This window comes from Asterias amurensis, chromosome 11 (assembly GCF_032118995.1).
Source record: "Asterias amurensis chromosome 11, ASM3211899v1".
NCBI classification, from domain to species: Eukaryota; Metazoa; Echinodermata; class Asteroidea; order Forcipulatida; family Asteriidae; genus Asterias; species Asterias amurensis.
Window position 1 is genome coordinate 1,845,433 of NC_092658.1, and position 21,239 is coordinate 1,866,671.

The following is a 21,239-nucleotide window of genomic DNA, read 5'->3' on the forward strand; positions in this document are numbered from 1 at the left end:
AAGCAACTTCGTGTGACAAGGTTTTTTTTCTTTAATTATTATCTCGCAGCTTCGACGACCGATTGAGCTCAATATTTCACCGGTTTGTTGAGATACACCAAGTGAGAAGACTGATATCAACAGTGTCCAGTGTCTTAAGCATGGTTTCGTCAACATAAGCTATTTTTTTTCTTTCTCTTTTAAAGTGAGTGTATAGGCCTAGGATGTCACTCTTGAAATTTGAAATTAATGGCAAGAAAGATTTGCTAGGATAGAAAAAGCAACTTTCGATGGTAAAAGCATTTTAAGCATCAATTCGAAGAAATAAGAGATATGCAAAAATATATCAGTTTTATCCTCAAAATTTTAATCTGAGTAACGTTTCTGTTAGATCTGTTTCTCTTATCGGACATGATACTGAACGACATGCAGGGGTGGTATCGCCATTCATTGTTGACTGATTATCGAAAGCCAATTACTCTGGTTTTGTTTCCGAAGTAATTATGCAATGAAAATTTGCTCCATCACGGCTTAACGGCAGTGAACACTATTGGTAACTACTCAAAAGAATTGTTATCATAAAACCTTTCTTTATTGCGAGTAATGGGGAGAGGTTGGTAGTATAAAACATTGTGGGAAACAGCTCCCTCTGAAGTGACGTAGTTTTCGAGAAAGAAGTAATTTTCCACGAATTTGATTTCGAGATCTCAGATTTAGAATTTGAGGTCTTGAAATCAAGCATCTGAAAGCAAAAAATCACGCAATTTTGACGACCAATTTTATTGAGCTCAAATTTTCACAGGTTTGTTATTTTATGGATATGTTGAGATACACCAACTGTGAAGACTGGTCTTTGACAATTACCAATAGTGTCCATTGTCTTCAATTGCTTGTACAAAAATGAGAAACCGTGTTTGTTCAGATAACACGAGCATCTAATGCGACTTGCACACGTTTCATTAGCCAAATTTCCCACCAGGAAGTTCCACCCCCTCCAAAGATGCTCATTCTCGCGCGTGTAGGAACTGGGTGAGAGTTCATACCACGTAGGCATCCACTGGCTGGCTTTGATCATAACGACACAGCATGCTCCTTTTAAAGATTTTTTTCTAAATGCATATTCATGAACGAAGGACATCCACGTGTATTCTCAGTTGTACCGTTTTCACTTTGTCAGTGTTTTCCGTGTAACCTACAAAGGGCAGCGTATTAACGAACCTGCCATATGTTCATGATAACTGTAATGTTCTGCTATCACACGGGTCCTTACTGTAGTTGTATGAGTTTTCGATATCCCAGCATGGTATCCGGTTTGATAACAATCCCTCTAATCATTATTTCACTCAAGATGCGTGTAAACAAACCATGATACCCCAAGATGAAAATAGTCTGGCCCCTTGCTAGCTTCAAGCCGAATGAGCCCACTCTCCTAAAGCCTGTAACGCACAAAAAACTTGCCAAGCCAAGAAAAGTATTAAAGGTTACCAGTCAACATTACATTAAGTTTACATTGTAATAACTGATGTCCCACTCATTTTTTTTGCTTAGCAAATACATTTTTCAAGCAGTATTTTCTGCTACAGCTTTGTGAAATTTGGCCCTGATAATTCTACTGCTCAGAATACCAAACATTGAGGCCAAACATGATCACCCCTCTTCATCATCCAAAGGGTACCATGGTGAATTTTATGGAATGATATTTGCAATAGTAATTGACTAAATATAAAAAATAATATGATTAGAGCGGTGAAATCTTAATCCCCTAACCCCTCCCTGATATGAAGATACGAAGATGTACATTGGACCCTTAATCCCTTCACCACTTAGCGTAAGAACAAACACGTAGCGCCATCGCCAATTAGCCATCATAACTGACTTTTAAAAATAACTACAACATTCATATCACAATAGTGAAAAGAAACTGACGAAATGGAGGGCCGACTCTCGCTGAATGTCATTGCCGTGGTTGCGCTGCTAGTGACGGGTGCAGCCGCTCAGCTGAACACGGTCAAGGAGGTGGACGTGGATGCATATGTTGGAAGATGGTTCCAGGTAGGGGACTAATTTTATTTCGAGGAAGGAAAACAAGAATAAGACCAGACAACTCTATTTTTAGTTTGGCCTAATATGTAACTTTGTTGCGATTTGGGTGGGTTTTTTTTGTGTGCATGCTGCAACAATCCCTTTTTTTCTCAGGTTCTCAGAAGATAGACTTGTTCAGGTTTTGAAGTGTATTGTAACGGTGGAGATGAATATGATACGGGGGCTTTATACACTTTTGGAGAAAAGCCTATTGTGTTAGTCAGAAAAATGAGCCACTAAAAGTTCCCAAGAAAAAACAAATTTGAAATTTCCCTTTATATAATAATATGAAACAGATTACTTTCTTGAAGGGGGGGAAATTGTCTCAGATTTTTGTTTGCCACGCACAATGTCACGCGTTCAATTATCAATTAAGTGAAATGTTTCTAAAAATACTTTTTAAACTATCGAAAGCTGCTGTACGCTTATAACCAATAGTTTGTATTGACATTAACCTTAAGAATGACACTCAAACGATACCTTCCATTAAAGTTAAAGTGTTGTTTGCCCTCTCTTTTTCTCTCCAGGTTTACGGCAACTTCTGGTCGAATCTTTTTGCAGACAGTCAAATAGCAGAGTGCACTACTGCTGATTGTAAGTTGTTGGAACCCCCCCCCCCCCCCACCCCAAGAATAAATCATCCGAACCTGTTTATAATGGATGTTTTTTGCTTGTTGTGATCGAGAACGATGCTCCAACAGATCTGACAATTTCAAACTTTTAAATTTTCGCGCCCAGTTTTAAAAAAACATCGAGGCTCCCAGCAGAGCCCACTTTCGGCCGATCACTTACCACAGAATAAAACCGTGACTCTATGGTCTGTAAGCGCCGAATACCACGGAAAGCAGAGCCATGGCATTGGGTTCTGATATTTCAAAGCCAAAAATGAGACATTGCTGACGGTCAATCGTGTTGTGAGAAAGAACTTGTAATGTTTTGTTGAGACATTGATTGAGTGGGCGTACAATGTATTGAAATAATTGTTTATTTCCAGAAACATTTCATAACGTGGTTTTATTTTAGCCTTAAATAGTGCTATTCTGTTGATATGGTGTTACACAGTTTGACATGGGTGCACGACGTAAATCCAATAAAATTACAAAACAAGTGGAAAGTCATTGCTGAGAAGAAAAAGTTCTTACCCTTTGGCATTTAGCTTTGTGTTTCTGGTCCACAAGTTTCAGCAAAAAATCATTTTCCCCCCATAATTTGATCAAACGGAAATCTTATTGCTATTATCTGTTCATTGTTTTCACAGACTCCAAGATCAATTCAACCTACGTCACCGTCTTCAACAGATACAAGACTCGTGAAGGGATTGAGGATAAGATTAACGGCTATGCCTTTATCCCGGACCCACGAGAGCCCGGTAGACTCCGGGTCAAACTCGACGGTGTACCAGTTGAAAGCCCGTGTAAGTTATATTTTTCTCCGAAGCCCAACTTCCTTTTTTCCCTGCTTGGTATGATCCTCTTTCCGCAAAATAATTTGCGTTTTTCTTTTCTTCCAGACTGGATTGTGAAACTGGGCCCAATAGTGAACAACGAATACACCTACGCCGTGGTATCGGACGACCGGGCACTCGCACTATTCATGCTGGTCCGTGACGTCAAGAATTACTACGCCCTCTACGACAATGAGATCCTAGAGTACTTGCAGTTGAGTGGGTTCATTGGGCCGGGTAGATCACCCATTAAGGTGTACCATGGAGACGACTGTGAATATTTGAAGACAAATTAGGTGGCCTGTGTGATGCATAGGGTTATAGGTGGGTTGCAAATGACGTCATTGACCACCGTCTTTATCTTTAATCCACAATTTGAAATCTGAGAAACGTCAGATATGTTTCTCAGACACCTTTTGAAATAAAGTGTTCACAGGTTGTTTTTTTTTGTATATTAATTATGATTAAAAATTCATTGTTTGACCTCGTCAGCCATTGCAGCCAATCTACAGTTAGAATTAGGGAAGCAACCGGAGATAAAAAGTAAACAGATTAATGAGTTATTTTTTGTATTCCATTTTATACAAATTTTTTTTTAATCCTACAAAATGCCTCAATCTGGCACACTTTCCTAGATATCATTTTAGCAAAGTACAGATAGGGATAAAAAAAAAATTAATAACAGATTCATTTAATATCAAAAACCTACAACTAAATTTCTAAATAAACTATTAAAGTTCTATTGCATAATTATCACGTAGAAAAAAATAAAGTTCAAGATTAAAAAAGTAATTTCATAATTTCAAAGTATATGAATTTGTAATTTATCATTTGATTTTAGTAGTCTGACCACGTAACAAAATCTGGAAATGTTTCCCTATCTTTCTCTACATAATTTGTTGTTTCAGTTAAAAAAACAGCGACAGTGCTACTGACATAAAAACCTCTGCCTTTGGATTACACTTCAGTTAGCCATGATGTACACACGGTGTAGGCTTTAATCAACATTTCAGGCTATGAAAGTCCCAATGCATTTTCAGCGCATAGCAACAGCAGCATAAAGTTTACCCTCCCCCACCGCCGCCCCTCCCCCAATCATAACCCTTTAAACGGTATCAAACACAGTGGCAACTAACTCACACCACTTAAACCCAAGGTTAGAACTTTGTAAATTTCCCCCCGCTTTTCTTAAGGACTCTATCTGTTGGAAAATAAACGCAGCACAAAACTTAATTTGACCTTTGAGATCCTCTTTAAAATAAAGTTTTAACTGTAAACAATTGGTCAAACGAGGGCGCTGTTTATATTTCAGAAACAGCAGTTCTTTAAAATTGCAAGTTGTCAGCCACCTTTTTAATATTCGCCCGTGTGAAGTGATAGTAATATATTGCTTGTTTTGCTTTGGTGCCGCTTTTTTGCTTTTATTTTATTTTTCACTTAAAAAAAGTAGTTGATTGGTTTAATTATGAAAATTCAAGTTTAAAAGGATAAACGAACCTATGGTGGATGTAGTTACCATGGTGGTTACTTAATTTAGCCCTGACTTTACCCATCTTTTTGTCAATCCCGTTTTTCATCATCACAAGATATATCAGGTAAAAAATATAAAACACATATCTTTGTCTTTACATAATATATTTCTCACATAATTCAGAAAATCACTAATTTGCAACTCCAGGAAGCTAACAAATTTGAATGCTACATGATGGGTAAAAAAGCATCATTACAGAGTTCTTTTACAGGAATTGAAGACTTGTGTGTTACTTAAACCATTGTTATAACATGCATATGGTTAGAAAACATTTTTTGAAGTAGAATATAACGATCCACACAAAATATGCCTCGAAATTGCAACAGACACAGCGCGCTATTTTGTGGAGTCAAGTTTTTGCCTCGATAAAAGGGCCGATAAGTTTGCAAAGTAAAAGGAAAACCACGCAATTTCGAGGCATATTTGTGGTGATCATTATTTTCTACTTTTAAAACATCTTTCTAACCATATCGATTTCGTAACAAACAATTTCAAACACTTTTTCTGGACCAACATGACCCATCCAAGGCAACATGTCCCTTTTAGTGCCAGCAGACTTAATCTGATATATCTATTGTACTCAGAAAGGAATGCATGTTTATGGGGGATTAGCTTAGTGGTTTCTCTTGGCTCTGTTGACCCTGGTTCGAATCCCACCTCAGACCTAAGCATTGCATTTGGATATAGGGTTCCAGTCCCTCAGACTGCAGTCCATGCCTGATCGGGTGGGTTTCCCCCAGTTGGTGGTTTCCTCCCCAGTCTAAAACTAAAATGTCTTCATTTTCTACTCTACAAAAAGTTGGTGTGATATTTCCATCAGGATGCTTTGCCGACTATATACAATTAAGATTCAGACTCAATATAATTGGATGTAGGCATAGGCTCAATGCAGGGGCACAGCCAGGATTTGACTTTGGACAATTCTGGTTTGGCCAATTCTGTGTTAAATTGACCGTCAGGTCAAACTCCTAATGGTCAACCCAGTTCAGGGACTGGTTTTGTTTTTTTTGTTTTTTTTACAAAACTGACATTTTGTTTGACATCTTCCTTTCCTTCAGGCCTACGAGTCACAGTGAGGGTCCCTTAGTCACACATCGATAAGACAAAATGCCAAGTTATTCAGTAACAGTCTGCTGTCATGTACATTCTAAGGGCCTCCCGCCATGATTGCACAATTTGTTTTCAAAAGTCTACAATCTTAACATAGTTGTCGATGTGGTCAGTTAGGTTTTGGAAAAATGATCTCATACCGTACACCAACAAACCCGACCTGTATGCTCCTTTCATCATGGCTTGAAGTGACCCCTGAAGGTTGACCTGACATAGTAAGGTCATATGGGTGACATGTGACCTTGGTGACCTAATGTTATCGGTGGGGTCAGTTTCATCACTGCTGGCATGTTGAACACTAGAAGTCTGTTGCTCGGATTTGTGCTCTTTGATGACGCAACCCGAAATGCCAACACTACAGGCCACTGCGTCCTGGAGGAAATGAATGTAGAACAATACTTTGGTAATGACAACAAACAAATACAGTTTTGTAACTGGCAATTTTTTTATTTGAATGTCAAATACTTGAAATGTTAAATGGAAGTAAGCTTTCTGAAAGCTATTTCCTCTGATGCACCCCTGTTGATGATAAGTCAATAAAAGTATGTCAAACGATTTTGAATTTCAAAAGATCAAAAAAGAATTCCCTTCAAAGAAATATGGCTTTGATAATTTTTCATTCCAAAACATTTTAGAATCTCCGGTTTCTGAGGCTTGCGTGTTCATACTTGAATGTTGCGGCCAGAGATGCACCTGCTGACACCTTGATTTAATGTTCTTGATTCAACATTCTTGTGTTAATACTGTGACAGTTTTTGTAAATACCGTGACAGTTTTTTGCTGTTTTTGGCAAGTAACTTTCACATGTAACTTTCACTGTATATTTCTAATCTTTGTAATCAGAAATACTTTAACCCAAAACTAATCTATGGCCCTACCTTGAATAGGCAAAGTTAACAACCAAACTTGCCCAAAAAGCCCAAACCCAAGATTCCCCCCTTCCTTACCGGTCTTTTCTCGCAGTCTGGATGATGAACAGACATGACCAGCAATCCACAAGACTCTCCTTGAGTCAACTGCATCGGTACAGCCATCTGTAAGAGGGTGACATGACGAGGCTGTGTGTTAGGCAGGACCTTGAGGTCTTTGTAACAGCTGACAACCACTCCTCGAGGGGGGCTCGATAACTCCTCCAGGACGTCATCTACATTCTTGAACGGGAAGTCAAGCTTGAAGTGGAAAAATCAAAACGAGACTGGTTAATTAAATCATATTTTACTACCAACATATTAACCCTCATAGAGTCAAGAGCCTTTCTCAAATCACGACTTAAGATCCGTATCTATCTTGGGCTTCGGGCTGTGTATGCAGTGGACTGAGTGAAAACGCAGCACCGGCCTGTACATTTTTGGAGCAGCATGTATTTTGCAAGCGGTGCTTCGAACATCAGCAGACGAAGCCTTGAGTGGGAGCCCAAGCTGAGGTTTGAGAAAGGCCCCTAGTCACCCATTTCATGACATTTCCTGGCAGGCATGAGCATTGATCATATGAGAAATGTTACATTTTGTATTGTACAAATTTCCCCATGTAATCCTATATTGTAAAACAGCTGAACAAGTTTGAGAATGTTACCCCAATCTACATATTCATAAATGTAAGGTTTTATGTTCCCCCCCATCCCCCCTTTAAACCAGTGATGACATTTGATGAATGTGAACATTCATTAAAAATGTCTTACTGTCCTGGCTTCTCACTTCTGACCCAGCACTCCAGGGTGTAACAATTTAGCGGGTTTACAGACACTGAAGGGAGCTTTAACTCCTTCCCCACTACCACCAACCCCTCTACTCCCAGCCCCCACCCACCCACCCATGGGACCACCACTGTGAAACATACCTTCCCACCAGGTTTTACTGCACTCTGTAAAAAGCTGTAAACGTGCTTGCATTTCGCCTGTATAATTCCTTCGATCTATATATTAAAGAACATAGACAAAAACAAAAATAAAGGATTTAAAAGATGTTAAATTTGCATCGGGGATAAAGAATAATCATTTTGGTTTTACCCATATACAAGGATGTGTGTTAGCACTGTAATCAGTACTTACCCCGAGTTCTGTGGGCGCGTAAAGGTAGGGGTTGTTCGCACCAATTTGCCCCCGTTTGTCTCAAAAGAGAACAATATACTTCCAAAAGAAGTTTTATAAATGGTTGTATCGGAAGTAGTTACCTTATCATCCCCATCATACAAAGCTTTGAACATTACTTGTCTAGGATCCTATTCAATAACCACCACTGTGGCTGAGGGGATAAGAGCGCCGAACTCCAGCTCTGGTGTTTCTGTTCAGCAGAGTGTGGGAACGAGTCCCGGTCGTGACGCTTTTTTTCCTGAGCAAGACACTTAACTATAATTGCTTCTCTCTTACAAGGGGTAAATGCGTACCTGTGAGGGCAGGGATGGCTGTGATTGATTTAGCTTTTAATAGCGCACTTTTATGCACAGGCTGTATACTCCCCAGGTAGCTGAGATGGTTTAAGGAATGAATTAAATGACCCCGTGACCAGGGGTAATGATGCTTTGAGAAGCCCTTCGCCGGTGAAAAGCGCAATATAAATTTTGTTTTATTCTTATTATTGTTTTTACCGACTTAAAATCAAAGCCCTTACCTTAACGACAGCATGCAGGCCATCACTGAAGCTCTTTCTGCCGACTGTGATACCGTCCTTTGTGTTACTTTTCTTCCAATCTTTGCTGCTCGCCAACTCAACTAGAGTCTTCCATTGCTAGCAATAGAAAAAACAACAGACATTTATCGGAGGCAAGCTATCTTACTTTTTAAAGGTAGGGTCATAGATTGACAAATACTCCACAAATTGATGAAGACAAAAACTTACTTTGTGAGAAGCACTGCAGATGTTGATAGTATAAACTATTTTTAGAAAAAGATTTCCCCTTCGAAGTAAATATGGTTTGGACAATTTTTCACCCCAAAACATTCAAATCTACATTTGAACGTTTTTTCACCCAAAAACATTCGAATCCACTTTCAAGTCTGAAAAGCAATAAATGCAGGAATCATTTCTAAGATTTTTGAGGGAGTGTCCGTTAGAAAAAATTATGCGGTGTCGGCCAGATGAGGTGTGGTTTGTACCTGCTGTCACCTCGCTAAAAGGGAAGGATTTCTTTGAACATAAAACTATGGTTGCCATCTGTTAATTAATTTTCTTTGATCTTTATTATACATTATTTGTTTGTGTCAGTGTACTAATCATCTCTCCTGTTTGTCCTTTGTCGCATTTAGTATAACATCTATTAAATTATTGTAGTTATCTGTCTCTACTACTATAAAAATGTTCAACAAACAGACACACAAAAAGTCAGATACTTCTCATCACCCAAAAAAAAATGGACTGTCGAGATTTAACATTTTGAGTTGACACAATAACACCATCCCTCATGGGCTTACCAGTTTCCTCCAATCAGGATCCAAATACAAATCTCTCTTGATTTCGCGTCTCCCAATGTGCATGGATTGAACCTTCGCACGGTTTTGCCGTTTCTAGGGGGAAAAAACAGAAATTTGAAAAAAGCTAAATGATTAGACTTCAAGTGCTCAATTTTTTAGAGTTGCTTAAGTAGAAAAGTTTGAATACATGGAGTAGTTAAATTCATTTTTTCTTATCATACCTTGAAATTGAATGAAGCTGTCTGCTTTCTCTCCAGAGCCTTTTTGGCTGTACTGCCCTCTATAGCTGCATTCATCACTTCCATCCACTCATGCTTGTCCTCTTCAGTTTCTGTAAGAAAATCACATTAACCCGCTAAACTCAAAATGAAACAATACAATATTATTTGAGATTTTTCCACACAAATGCAGTATAAACTAAGAAGTCCATGAAGGCACTGCTTTAAGGGGATCCTGTTACAATATTATATTATTCCCTAAAAAAAAAAGGAAATTTCGTCCAAATTTGGTTCCCAAAAAATAACGTTCCAATCATCAAATTTGACACAGAAGTGCAAATATCTGAGAGGATCAAAAGATCCACCAACAAACACTGATAACAATCTTACAAGGACCACTAAAGAAAACCTAATTTAGCTCAATATGCTAGACTAAAATTGCTTTCCACAGCAGCTCTAAAACTTGGTAGTAATTTCTCTTACCGCAACTGATGTAGTACGTTCTCGTTGTGCCGTCCTCCGCAAACGGTCCGACCTCAAAACAATTTCGTTGTTCCCTCTCTTTGCCTTCAGGTTCTCTGGTTACATCTGGAAATAACAACAACAACAATACACTTTTCTTAGGTCTGGTATTGGACTGTCAATTCTCAATCATTTTTTCGTAAATTTTTGTCAAAATATTTCCTCAAGAAAGTAATAACTTTCAGTTGTGCTTTTATTTTTTAATTTTGGAAGCAAAAAGACTTTGAGTGACTGAAGTCTTTGGTAATCGCTGAATGTCCAAGTTACCCTTGACAACAGAAGAGCCACATGATCATGTCACATGCCTCAACTTCCTGAAGGCACAACTGTTTTTATGTTTTTGTTTTTCTTCTTTTTCCCCCAACTGTAATCAATCTGATAAAACACCAGGGTTTTAATTTCCAGAAGGAATACATAGTCAGACCCCATTTTGTCTGAAAGAGTGCTTGTTTGGTTGTAAACTCGTCCTAAGTTTGGATGGGTTCAAGGTTGTATAAGGTTGCAGCAGCCGATTTCACGAAACGCAAGGATTAATCCTTTATGGCGTTAGGACGAAAGAAACTCATCCTAACTTTGGATGGGTTCAATGCGTCCTATCGTCTATGGTTTGTAACTTAATTCAGCATAAGTCCTAAGATTTAGGAAGAGTTTGGTGAAATTGACGGCATGGCTGTTTGCTAGCTTGCAATGCTAGCTTGCCGATTTCACGAAACGCAAGGATTAATCCTTTATGGCCTTAGGACGAATGAAACTCATCCTAACTTTGGATGAGTTCAATGCGTCCTATCGTCTATGGTTTGTTACTTAACTCGTCATAAGTCCTAAGATTTAGGAAGAGTTTGGTGAAATTGACGGCATGGCTGTTTGCTAGCTTGCAATGCTAGCTTGCCGATTTCACGAAACGCAAGGATTAATCCTTTATGGCGTTAGGACGAATGAAACTCATCCTAACTTTGGATGAGTTCAATGCGCCCTATCGTCTATGGTTTGTTACTTAACTCGTCATAAGTCCTAAGATTTAGGAAGAGTTTGGTGAAATTGACGGCATGGCTGTTTGCTAGCTTGCAATGCTAGCTTGCCGATTTCATGAAACGCAAGGATTAATCCTTTATGGCATTAGGACGAAAGAAACTCATCCTAACTTTTGATGGGTTCAATGCGTCCTATTGTCTATGGTTACAACTTAACTCGTCATAAGTCCTAAGAATTAGGAAGAGTTTGGTGAAATTGACGGCATGGCTGTTTGCTAGCTTGCAATGCTAGCTTGCCGATTTCATGAAACGCAAGGATTAATCCTTTATGGCGTTAGGACGAATGAAACTCATCCTAACTTTGGATGGGTTCAATGCGTCCTATCGTCTATGGTCGTAACTTAACTCGTCATAAGTCCTAAGAATTAGGAAGAGATTGGTGAAATTGACGGCATGGCTGTTTGCTAGCTTGCAACGTGGATTGCAAGCCCGGCCCAATTCCATAGTGCTGCTTACTAGCCTACTGCTTACCACAGAACTCTGCGCTTACAGCCCCTGCAAAGTGTGATACTAGGGACTGTAAGCACAGTACTCCTTGGTAAGCAGCCCCATGATATTGGGTTCACATGGTGGCAGCTGGGGAGATTGCTTACATTTATTGCTCAACTGAATCTGGCCCTTGGCAGATCTGGCACCTTGCTTCCTAAATAATCAAAGAAATCAAAACAAAAACACAGTTCAATGAAACTTGTTTAATAATAATGATAATGCATGTGTTTATTGGTATGTGAGTTGGTTGGAGTAATAATTTACCAAAATTAGCTTGCGTTGGTTGGAGTATGAGTTGGTTGGAGTGTGATTTGGTTGGTCTACATGTTGGTTGGTCTACATGTTGGTTGGAGAACGAGTTGGTTAGTGTATGAGTGTATTGGTTGGAACACAAGTTGGTTGGTGTACGAGTTGGTTGGTGTACAAGTTGGTTGGTCTACATGTGCAAACCGTGCAATTTTGAGGCATGTTTGAGTGGATCATCGAGTAAGAATTGACCAAAACTAGCTTCCGTTGGTTGTAGAAAAGCTTCAGTAACTTACTCATAGTAATAAAGCGTTACTGTCTGACCGCGCTGAAGAAGAATAAACCATCGTCTTTGCCACTTGTATTGTCCGAGCAAGCCCTTGTTTCCGCTCTTTTTAACGCACCATCCCTCTTTCAGAAGCACTTCACTAGTATCTGGAAATCCTCACAAAGATTCGTTATTCAAGAGAGTAACCAAACAAGTTCTACTTTCGCAGGCAAAAAAGCTACTACTTTCTTACAGGAAGTAAAGAAACCGATCAAGGAAAGTTGCATCCCCTGGGCCCAATTACATAAAGCTGTTTATCCAGGAGCAAATTGTTGTGCTTACTGTAGCAAACCAAATGAGCGTAACTTGCAGCATAAGCATACACTTATTTCACTATGATTTCTCAATTAAGCAGAACATTTCTAGGCACGCATGGCGATCACCAAGCATGGATTTGCAGTGTTACGTCACTCATGTGCTTTACAGCGGGTTAGCCAGCATTTACTCCTGCTAAGTTCGGTAAACAGCTTTATGAAGTAGAAATTCTGCTAAGGGACGCTCCCTAAGCACAAAACGATTGCTTACATGTTTTATAAAATTGGGACCAGGTTGTATCTTAAACTAGGGTGTGATTCCTTGTTACATGGCAGCTAACAGTTGTATGGCCTCTGACCGGCACCCACGAACAAAGATATTGACAAACATAGAGAGCTCACCATCCAAAGAGCTAGATAGCTCAATTGGTAGAGTACCTGCAAGTTAAACCTGAGGTTAAGTAGGATTTGGAACTTTGCATGCTGGAAACAAGATATAGAAAAGTTTGCGGTAACACCATGTAATGACTGTCTCTAATGAGTTGGGGGGGGGGTGGTTCTGAAAAGAACCGTTGGTTTCAACTCGATGTTTCGATCAGTATGCTCTGATCGTCTTCTGGAGAAAGCTTGAGGTTGTTCTTCAAAACCATTTAGTCAATGTTTCTTTGTTCATCTCCCAATGAGGAAGTAAATTAAATACATTAAGTAACCCCCTAGCCTGAAAATCTGAGGTCACACTTCAAAGCCCGTGAATAACACCAGAGACTGGCCACTAGCCGACATGTCCATGCACCTTTGACCTACATTCATTTCACGTAGAGATACAGTCAAATTCTATGGCGAACGTGACAGCAGTATTCTGTTTGGGCATCTCTATGGAAAGCTCATATTGTCACTGCACGTTAATCAAATGATATCAGTTTATCAAATGGAATCACTGGATCTAAGTAGCAGGTACCTGTCTTTATTCTTACGGATAAAGACAGGTACAAGTAACCCCAACGACGCTCTTACCTGCTTTCTGATGAACTGCTGCTTTAAGATGTCTTTGCATTGTCAAACAAAGCTTATGATGACTTTTGTTTTTGTCATAAGGCAGCTTGGGCACCTGAATTTAACAAAACAATGTAACGTTAGTACAATCTACAACAATTATAGTCGCATTTATAACTAGAAAAGACTTAGCCCACCTTGTTGAGCTGTTAATGGCTCCGCTTTTAACATCGGTCTCATCACTGTCACCATTACGTAATGGTGACAGTGATGAGACCGATGTTAAAAGCGGAGCCAATAACAGCTCAACAAGGTGGGCTAGAAAAGACTATAAACATGATAAATTTAATGGAATATTTTTTCACAAAACTGTTTTTGTTGTGTCTCATACCACCACCAAGAAACAAACAAATATACTGTATTGAGTGAACTTAAATTTATCGTTATAAAACCTATCCAGGTCCTATATTTTGGCACTATCCTTTGTGGGGCCCTGTCTGTAGACAGTCCAATACGATTAGCTAACATTTACTCCATTTGATTATCATTCATTACATACACTTTTGTACAAGTATTAATTAGCAATAAAGTGATCAGTAACGTCAATAGGCATAATATTTAAGGCCCTATCCTATACACTACTCACGTGGTCACTACAGTAAAAAAAAAAACTAAACAAAAACAGAACGTCGACCGAAGGCGAAATACGGAATACGTAAAGTTTGACAAGTTTTGATGTATCAAAATGTCAAAATGACGATGGTATTTCTCATCATCATAAATATACGGAGTCATTTGTTTCTGTTTCATGTTTCGTATCATCGTGATGAGAGCTCTGTAATTTGTACCTTACCCTTTCGATGACCATGCCAATCAGTCATGTATCTCTCACATTTTCAGTTCAGCTGCTGAGTAAAAACCCGGGGATTCCCCTTATGGAGTAAGTTTAGACTGGCGCGTATTCAGTTGACCATCTGTTATACACATACCACTATAGTAGGCGTCAGGGAATTCACGAAATACATCTATACTATTAAAAGCGTAACCTGCGCCATCTTGGATTGAAAATTAGAAGGTCCAGTGGTATGGCATCCTTGTGGAATCCAACACGGTTGTTTGTGTGGAATTCAATACGTTTGTGTGGTTTCAGACGTCGGGTTGCAAGTCTGCAAAACCCGGATCCAAACTCGCACTTACAAGTCATGTGATTGGAGGAAGTTTGGGCGGCGACCGTGCGTCAACCACTGGTCGATGTTGTTACCAGACTTCCTAGAAATCTTTCTGACAGGCGACTCATTGGACAGTGTTTCGCAGATGGTGCTCCGGATTGGTTCATTCATTGCCCCTTGAACGCCCACCCGCCGTTCGATCCGCCCTTTTTGGTCAGGTTACTTTCGTGTTGTACTAAGCATGGTTCTCCGGATTGGTCCATTCATTGCCGCGCAGGGTCGAAAGGGTCGAAGAGGCTGGGTGCCAGGACAAATCCGAAACCAATCTCACGAATTTGACCGAATTTGCATTGAATGGATTAAGTACCGTAGATTGATGTTTCGCAGGTGACCATGTGTCAACCACTGGTCGACGTTGTTATCAGACTTCCTAGAAATCCTTCTGCGGGTGACTCATTTGTTGAAAAGATTAAATGGAGAATATTTATAAAAAAACATTCACTTCCAAACGGCATGAGAATTATCATGATGAACAAGGATGGGATCAAACGGAAGCTTAATAATTTGGAAACATTGGGTAGGGCCGGCTATAGGTTGGAAGGTGTCTAAGGGAACTTTACAATTAATAACATTTTGGGGTGGGGGGGGGGCCTTACACAAAGAGCCATTCTGGTCAGTGTATTGTGAGTGGTGTGTTGTCTGGTTTGAGACAGGCCACCTGTTGCTTGGTGAAGAAGGTCGCCGTGGGACCACTTTAGGTTGACAGTGGGTTGCGACCTTGGACCTTTTGCCAGTAAACTCAAATGGGTACATGAATACCGTTTTAGAATACGGTCTGTTCATTATGGTGGCCCTGACGGGACACAGCCAGTCGTGAATATTTTTGCGACGTTGTGAACTTATTCACGACAAGTCGCGAATATTTTTGCAACGTCGTGAATATTTTTGCGACGTCGTGAATTTATTCACGACAAGTCGCGAATTTTTTCACGACTAGTCGCGAATTTTTTCACGACAAGTCGCGAATTTTTTTACGACTAGTCGCGAATTTTTTCACGACTAGTCGCGAACATTTTCATGACGTCGTGAATATTTCTGCGACTAGTCGCGAATATTTTTTCAGTAGCTTGAGTGTGTAATTACTGCATTCACGTTGACGGCTTAGTAAGACTAAGCTGAAAGCTGTCCCGTACGATGATGGATCCGGAGGAGAATTCCGACTCTTGCAAATCGATGGTGGGTTATTTAAACAAAACTAACGTTGACGTATGGCCCTTACGGTAGGCCTACGAGGCCTGACGTTATAGTTTTACTAGTACTTTAGTAGGAGTAGGCTATCCTATGCTAGGCAATAAACGTTGGCACTTTCACTCTTCAGATAAAACATAACGTTATATGTCACCCGAGGTAAATTTTACAAACAACCCAATGATAAGTTTAATTATAATGTGTTGACAATTTCAGCAAATAAATTTGACAATTTTTACCTGGAATGTTAGAGCAATTTGCGTTGTTATTTCCAACTTTGAAACGCGAGTTCGTTCCGTCACGGCAGGGTGCAACGCATCACGTAATCCCCCACCAAGTTTAACTGAAAGATTAATCCTTTGGCATTCAGAATTATTTGGGTTTGGAGTAATTCAACCTTGAAAAACCCCGAAATATTGATGAAAGTCAGACACTGTTTTTTCGAACTTCGATAACAATTCTACTGGATAAAACATGGGCCCCATACACATGGCTGAGTGGCTACAATCTTCATAGCTTGGCTCTCTACGCGTGCCGTGTAAGAATTACACACTCAAGCTACTGAACAAATATTTACGACTAGTCGCGAATTTATTCACGACTAGTCGCAGAATTATTCACGACGTCGTAAAAAATATTTGCAACTAGTCGTGAAAATATTCGCGACTAGTCGTGAAAATATTCGCGACGTCGCGAAAATATTTGCGACTAGTCGTGAAAATATTCGCGACGTCGCGAAAATATTCGCGACTTGTCGTGAATAAATATACGACGTCGCGAAAATATTCACGACTGGCTGTGTCCCTTCAGGGCCACCATAGTTCATGGAGGTATAATGTTGCAGTTTCAGAGTTTAACCATGGCGGTAGAATTGTGAAACCATTCCTTACTCTATGGTGAAACTTATACACACACGTCAAAGGCTGTTTTGAAGCTGTAAAAAAAAAGAACTTTGCTTTGCATTTGGTCAAAGTTGTTAAGCAAAACGACATTAAGTTTCCTTTTGAATAAGTCCATTCACAAAATTGGTTAGAGCAGTGTGTCGGTCAGGTCTCAGAATGTACATTTTGCCAAATCCATTATGAAGATTAATTTAGCCATCGGCCCGTCGGGTTGGTTACTGATGGAGATAATATTAACAAAAGAGACCTCGTGCGGCTGAATGGGGTACATTTTTAGGAGTTTGTCTATTGACCCAAACTGGACGTAACAAACCCTAAACATGACTTGACATGCTTTCTGAAAGTGAAATAAGTTAGAGAAAATTAAGGAGTGGGGACGAGTGTATCGTTTTTATTTAGTTTGTACGATATAGGGTTCCAGAGATATGGGATGTATGGAGGTTTGTTCCTAGAGCAGCGTGAACATGAACGCGGTCAGAAATTGTGTCGTTTGTCGTTCAAATTTCGCGAGATGCAATAAGCCCAAAGTGACAATAAAACAAAACCAGACCTGCCAAGTCTCACGCATTAGGCGTGAGACTCACGCATTTGGGCTCTGTCTCACGCTCACACGCACATCAATCATTATTGGGGCGAGATCGGGAAAAAAATTAACGACATTTTTTGTACAAAATTTGTACAAACAGAGCGCAAATTTGCAGATTGCGCACGCTTTTGCTCATCCAGTAGGTTCAGCTCAAATTCGGCAGAGCGCAAAACGCTTATTGCGCACAAGTTTGTTCCGATTCTTTTAGCAAATTCGTTGAAATGCGCTCCACTAGCGAAGACACATCAGGCAGAAGAAGTGAGCGATTGATTTTGGACATCATTTTTAGTCTATTTTTTTTCAAGTTTGGAAGGATATAATCTGACACAATCGAACCTCCACATTAACCATCAACATCTCCTGTGTACCTCAAGTGAGTTTTAATTATTCTGAGGAGGCTTTTGATGCCTTTTGAAACACTTTTTGTCCACCATTAAATTTCACATTGTTTTATTTGTTTATAAAAAATAAAAAAATAAAAAAATAAAATAAAAAGTTGGGCGGCGATTTAAAAAGGCCTTCTTAAACTGGCAATTTTTTTCCGGGGGGATGGGGGTTGAGCTTTGAAAAATCTCACACATAGCTAGCCTCTGGACTTGGCATCTCTGCCTGCAAAACACTTTTTGGACGTTCACGTTAAGTGCTCCCGTTATACATGCAGCCTATTGACCAGAAAGTTTACAAGACCAATTCAGATGAGAATAAACTAAAAAGAGGCCTACGCTCTTACCACTCCCGCCCCCCCCCCCCCCGAAAAAAAAAACAGTAGATAAATTAGATTTGTGGCACACAGCATGTTCCAAAAATTCGCTTTACTTATAGTGCTGTAGCAACGCTATGTATCGTCGGACGTAAACATGTCATTTTTGACGATGTTTTTTAAAAAGGAAATGCAAGCATTATGAATGTATATTGAGTGTGTGGAGAAAGTTTTGGTAGTGTAGTACAAAAGAAACTTTAGTTTATGCTGGCTAACGGTCAGTTTCACCTATCAAAAAACTGATTTGAAAAACGTGTAACGTTAGGGAGGCCCAACATATTAGACCCCTATAAGGATCACGGGGGAGCCTTATAGTTTCTAGATGCATAAGGTACGTTGTCTAACCCAAAACGAGGTGGGTACAGCCACTGCAAGTAGTGGTGGACGTGCGAAATAGCTTCATTTTGGGTTAGAATTATGACGCCATGCATAAATATTGAGAGAGGCGTATAACACCCTCACCCACATTTCGAAATATTTGTGTAAAGGATTTTTATAGCCTAGTGGGGTGCCGCGCGAAGCGCGGCATCCCGCTAGTAAGCTTTATTTCCGGTTGAGCGAGGGCGCCCTGCTTTTTCCGCACTGTGTCCGGTCTAGACTTGATGACAAGTCGTTGACTCACACACACATACTGGACTGGGATCGAGGACGAGTGTACCGTCCCCGTAGCTACACCGCGCTGTAACTACACCGCGCTTAACAATTACCGTCTTGACTTCAAGACTATGTCCGGTCCGGAGTCATGATTGTTGGGGAACAATAAGAAACAAGTTGTATTGTGATTACGTAGGAAAGGTAAGTAAGCTAAAATGTAAAAAATAGTTAAAGTCACCTGGAAATAGAATTTTTTTTCTTTCAAACATAAGAGTATATGCTTACGAACAATAAAACAATTTTTTTAGTAATTGTTTGTCACGATTTATATGTTTAAAAAATATAAAAAGTTGTTTGGGGTCTGACTCCGCCTACCCCTTTTGTGACGTCAATCGAGGCAGACTTTGCCTGCAATGCGTATAGTAAACACACGTGCAAAGTACATGTACGTCCAAGTCGTGAGTTGGTACATTTCAAAAAGTGTTTTTCTGCATTCAGCAGCAATACACCTGGTCGGCATTGCCGGAAAAAAAAAAACATATTTTTTTATTTTTAAACGTACAAACTCACGACTTGGTCCGTACATGTACTTTGTAATTGTGTTTACTCTACGCATTACAGGCAAAGTCTGCCTCGATTGACGTCACGAACAGCGCCCTCTCGGGTCGGGGTCTACTCTTAAATTTGTAAATAACATAAGAACTGATTTTTTAAAACCTTAGTTAACTGTTTTTTTACATTCCACTCACCAAAACACATATATTAGTGACAAAAGCTTTATTTTGAAAAAATACCACTTCCAGGTGACTTTAATGGCCTGACGTTTCGACCCTTTCTCGAAGGCTAAATGACAACACAACAAACATGAACAGGTAACTAAGTGAAACATAGGCAGTGAAGTGGAAATACATGGATGGGGTTAGAAAGCATACATAAAAAAGCAGGGGTAAACAATGAATAGGAAGACAAAAAGGGGGGTGAAGGGAAGGGACTGGTTTGACCACAAGCAAGTATAGATGGAAACACAAAGGACAACATCAAGGGTGATATGATGTAACCATGGGATCCACATAGGAAATCGGCACCAAAGTTTCCATTGGCACGCCACATACCATATCATGAGCAGTAAAAAAGTTAGATTTATTGCTCCATCCAAACCCCAAGCACAGAGTATTTTTTGCAAAGCCAAGGGTGGAGAAAAGATAGCTTTAACTTTGTAAATCAGCATGTGACGCAAAATAATATTCAAAAATAGTGTTGAACTTGTAAGATGAAACAAAGCATCCAAGCATGGGATTGGGACCTTAATCATGGTGCAGCAATCTTGAATTTCCCCATTGATATCAACGTAACCAAAACGAGGCTGGAAGAACAAAATAGTCTGGCTCCTTTTTGCAAAATGATATTCTAGCATTCGTTATTGTTATTCGATACAAATGAACAATGACCAAGATGGAGACAGTATGGTAAAGGTCTATAGCCCATCATATTTTGAATTGATTTGGCCAGCCATAGCAACAGCTTAGATTGTTTGTCGAGAACGAAAGGTCTTTTAGACAGAAGGATTGCACGTGACTTCATCGACCGCCATATTTTTGATAAAAGTCCCTGATACTATAGCCTTTCACGTGTGGACCGCGTGCAAGTTATATATAAACAATGGTGGACAAGGCTATTATTGAGTGTGTTGACTCTTGACAGGTGTTGACTCTTGACAGAGTTTCTTAGAAGTAGCACAAAGTGTACTTAAAGATGCTTAAAGTGACTACTTAAGATTATGCAACCAGCTGCGATGGGAGTAATGAAGTGGAAGAGCACATGACCAGTCAAGCAGCGCACGCACCAACAACCTCTCGGGTGCGTTATTTCATCGAAGTCTGCACTTTAATTTACCTGGACCCATTTATTTAGTGTCTTGAGTTGACAGAGTTTCTTTACTTAGAAGGAGCACAAACGGTATACTTAAAGGGACTCTGACCCAGCCTACCTACGACCGTTGTATGTGTACAATCGCACTGTGTGACTGTTGCATGAACGGCAGACAAATAGGCAGCGCCTAACGACTTGTCATCAAGTCTAATAAACAGGCCCAATTTTAATCTGTTTAGCATAAAATTTCATTTTGACAATTTCTCTGCTGAGCAATAAATTGAACGGGGCACTAGTTGCAACACTTGTAAACGTAATGAGAATTTTGGCTTGCCAGTGTTTGCCAAGCAATGTTTTTTTTTCTATCCTGAGCACATTATTGTGCTAACATACTTTATAGAAGAGCAAACGTGGACAATTCAAAAGAGCATACATAGATCTTTCCCTTTTTACAGATTTTCATCAACCGCACTGATCA

At 39.7% G+C, this 21,239-nt stretch overlaps 2 protein-coding genes across 4 annotated transcripts; one reads left to right on the plus strand and one right to left on the minus strand.

Annotated features, from left to right (window-relative positions):
• The first annotated feature begins 1,837 nt into the window (after positions 1-1,837).
• Positions 1,838-4,305, plus strand: LOC139944354 (apolipoprotein D-like). Its single transcript, XM_071941358.1, has 4 exons — positions 1,838-2,031; positions 2,589-2,655; positions 3,320-3,475; positions 3,572-4,305. The coding sequence occupies exons 1-4, from the start codon at positions 1,909-1,911 to the stop codon at positions 3,799-3,801; spliced, it is 576 nt and encodes a 191-aa protein (XP_071797459.1). The 5' UTR covers positions 1,838-1,908; the 3' UTR covers positions 3,802-4,305.
• Positions 3,943-14,683, minus strand: LOC139944353 (uncharacterized). Of its 3 annotated transcripts, none has more exons than XM_071941355.1 (11): positions 14,487-14,683; positions 13,655-13,748; positions 12,355-12,502; positions 11,917-11,966; positions 10,254-10,358; positions 9,774-9,883; positions 9,553-9,645; positions 8,753-8,869; positions 7,983-8,057; positions 7,094-7,315; positions 3,943-6,518 (listed from the first exon to the last, which is right to left on the minus strand). In XM_071941355.1, the coding sequence occupies exons 1-11, from the start codon at positions 14,499-14,501 to the stop codon at positions 6,219-6,221; spliced, it is 1,329 nt and encodes a 442-aa protein (XP_071797456.1). In that variant the 5' UTR covers positions 14,502-14,683; the 3' UTR covers positions 3,943-6,218. The 3 variants fall into 3 exon arrangements, with proteins under 3 accessions (XP_071797456.1, XP_071797457.1, XP_071797458.1); XM_071941356.1 differs by having other exon boundaries at positions 12,355-12,493; positions 14,487-14,675; XM_071941357.1 differs by lacking the exon at positions 14,487-14,683 and adding an exon at positions 14,280-14,398.
• Between the last annotated feature and the right edge of the window lie 6,556 nt (positions 14,684-21,239).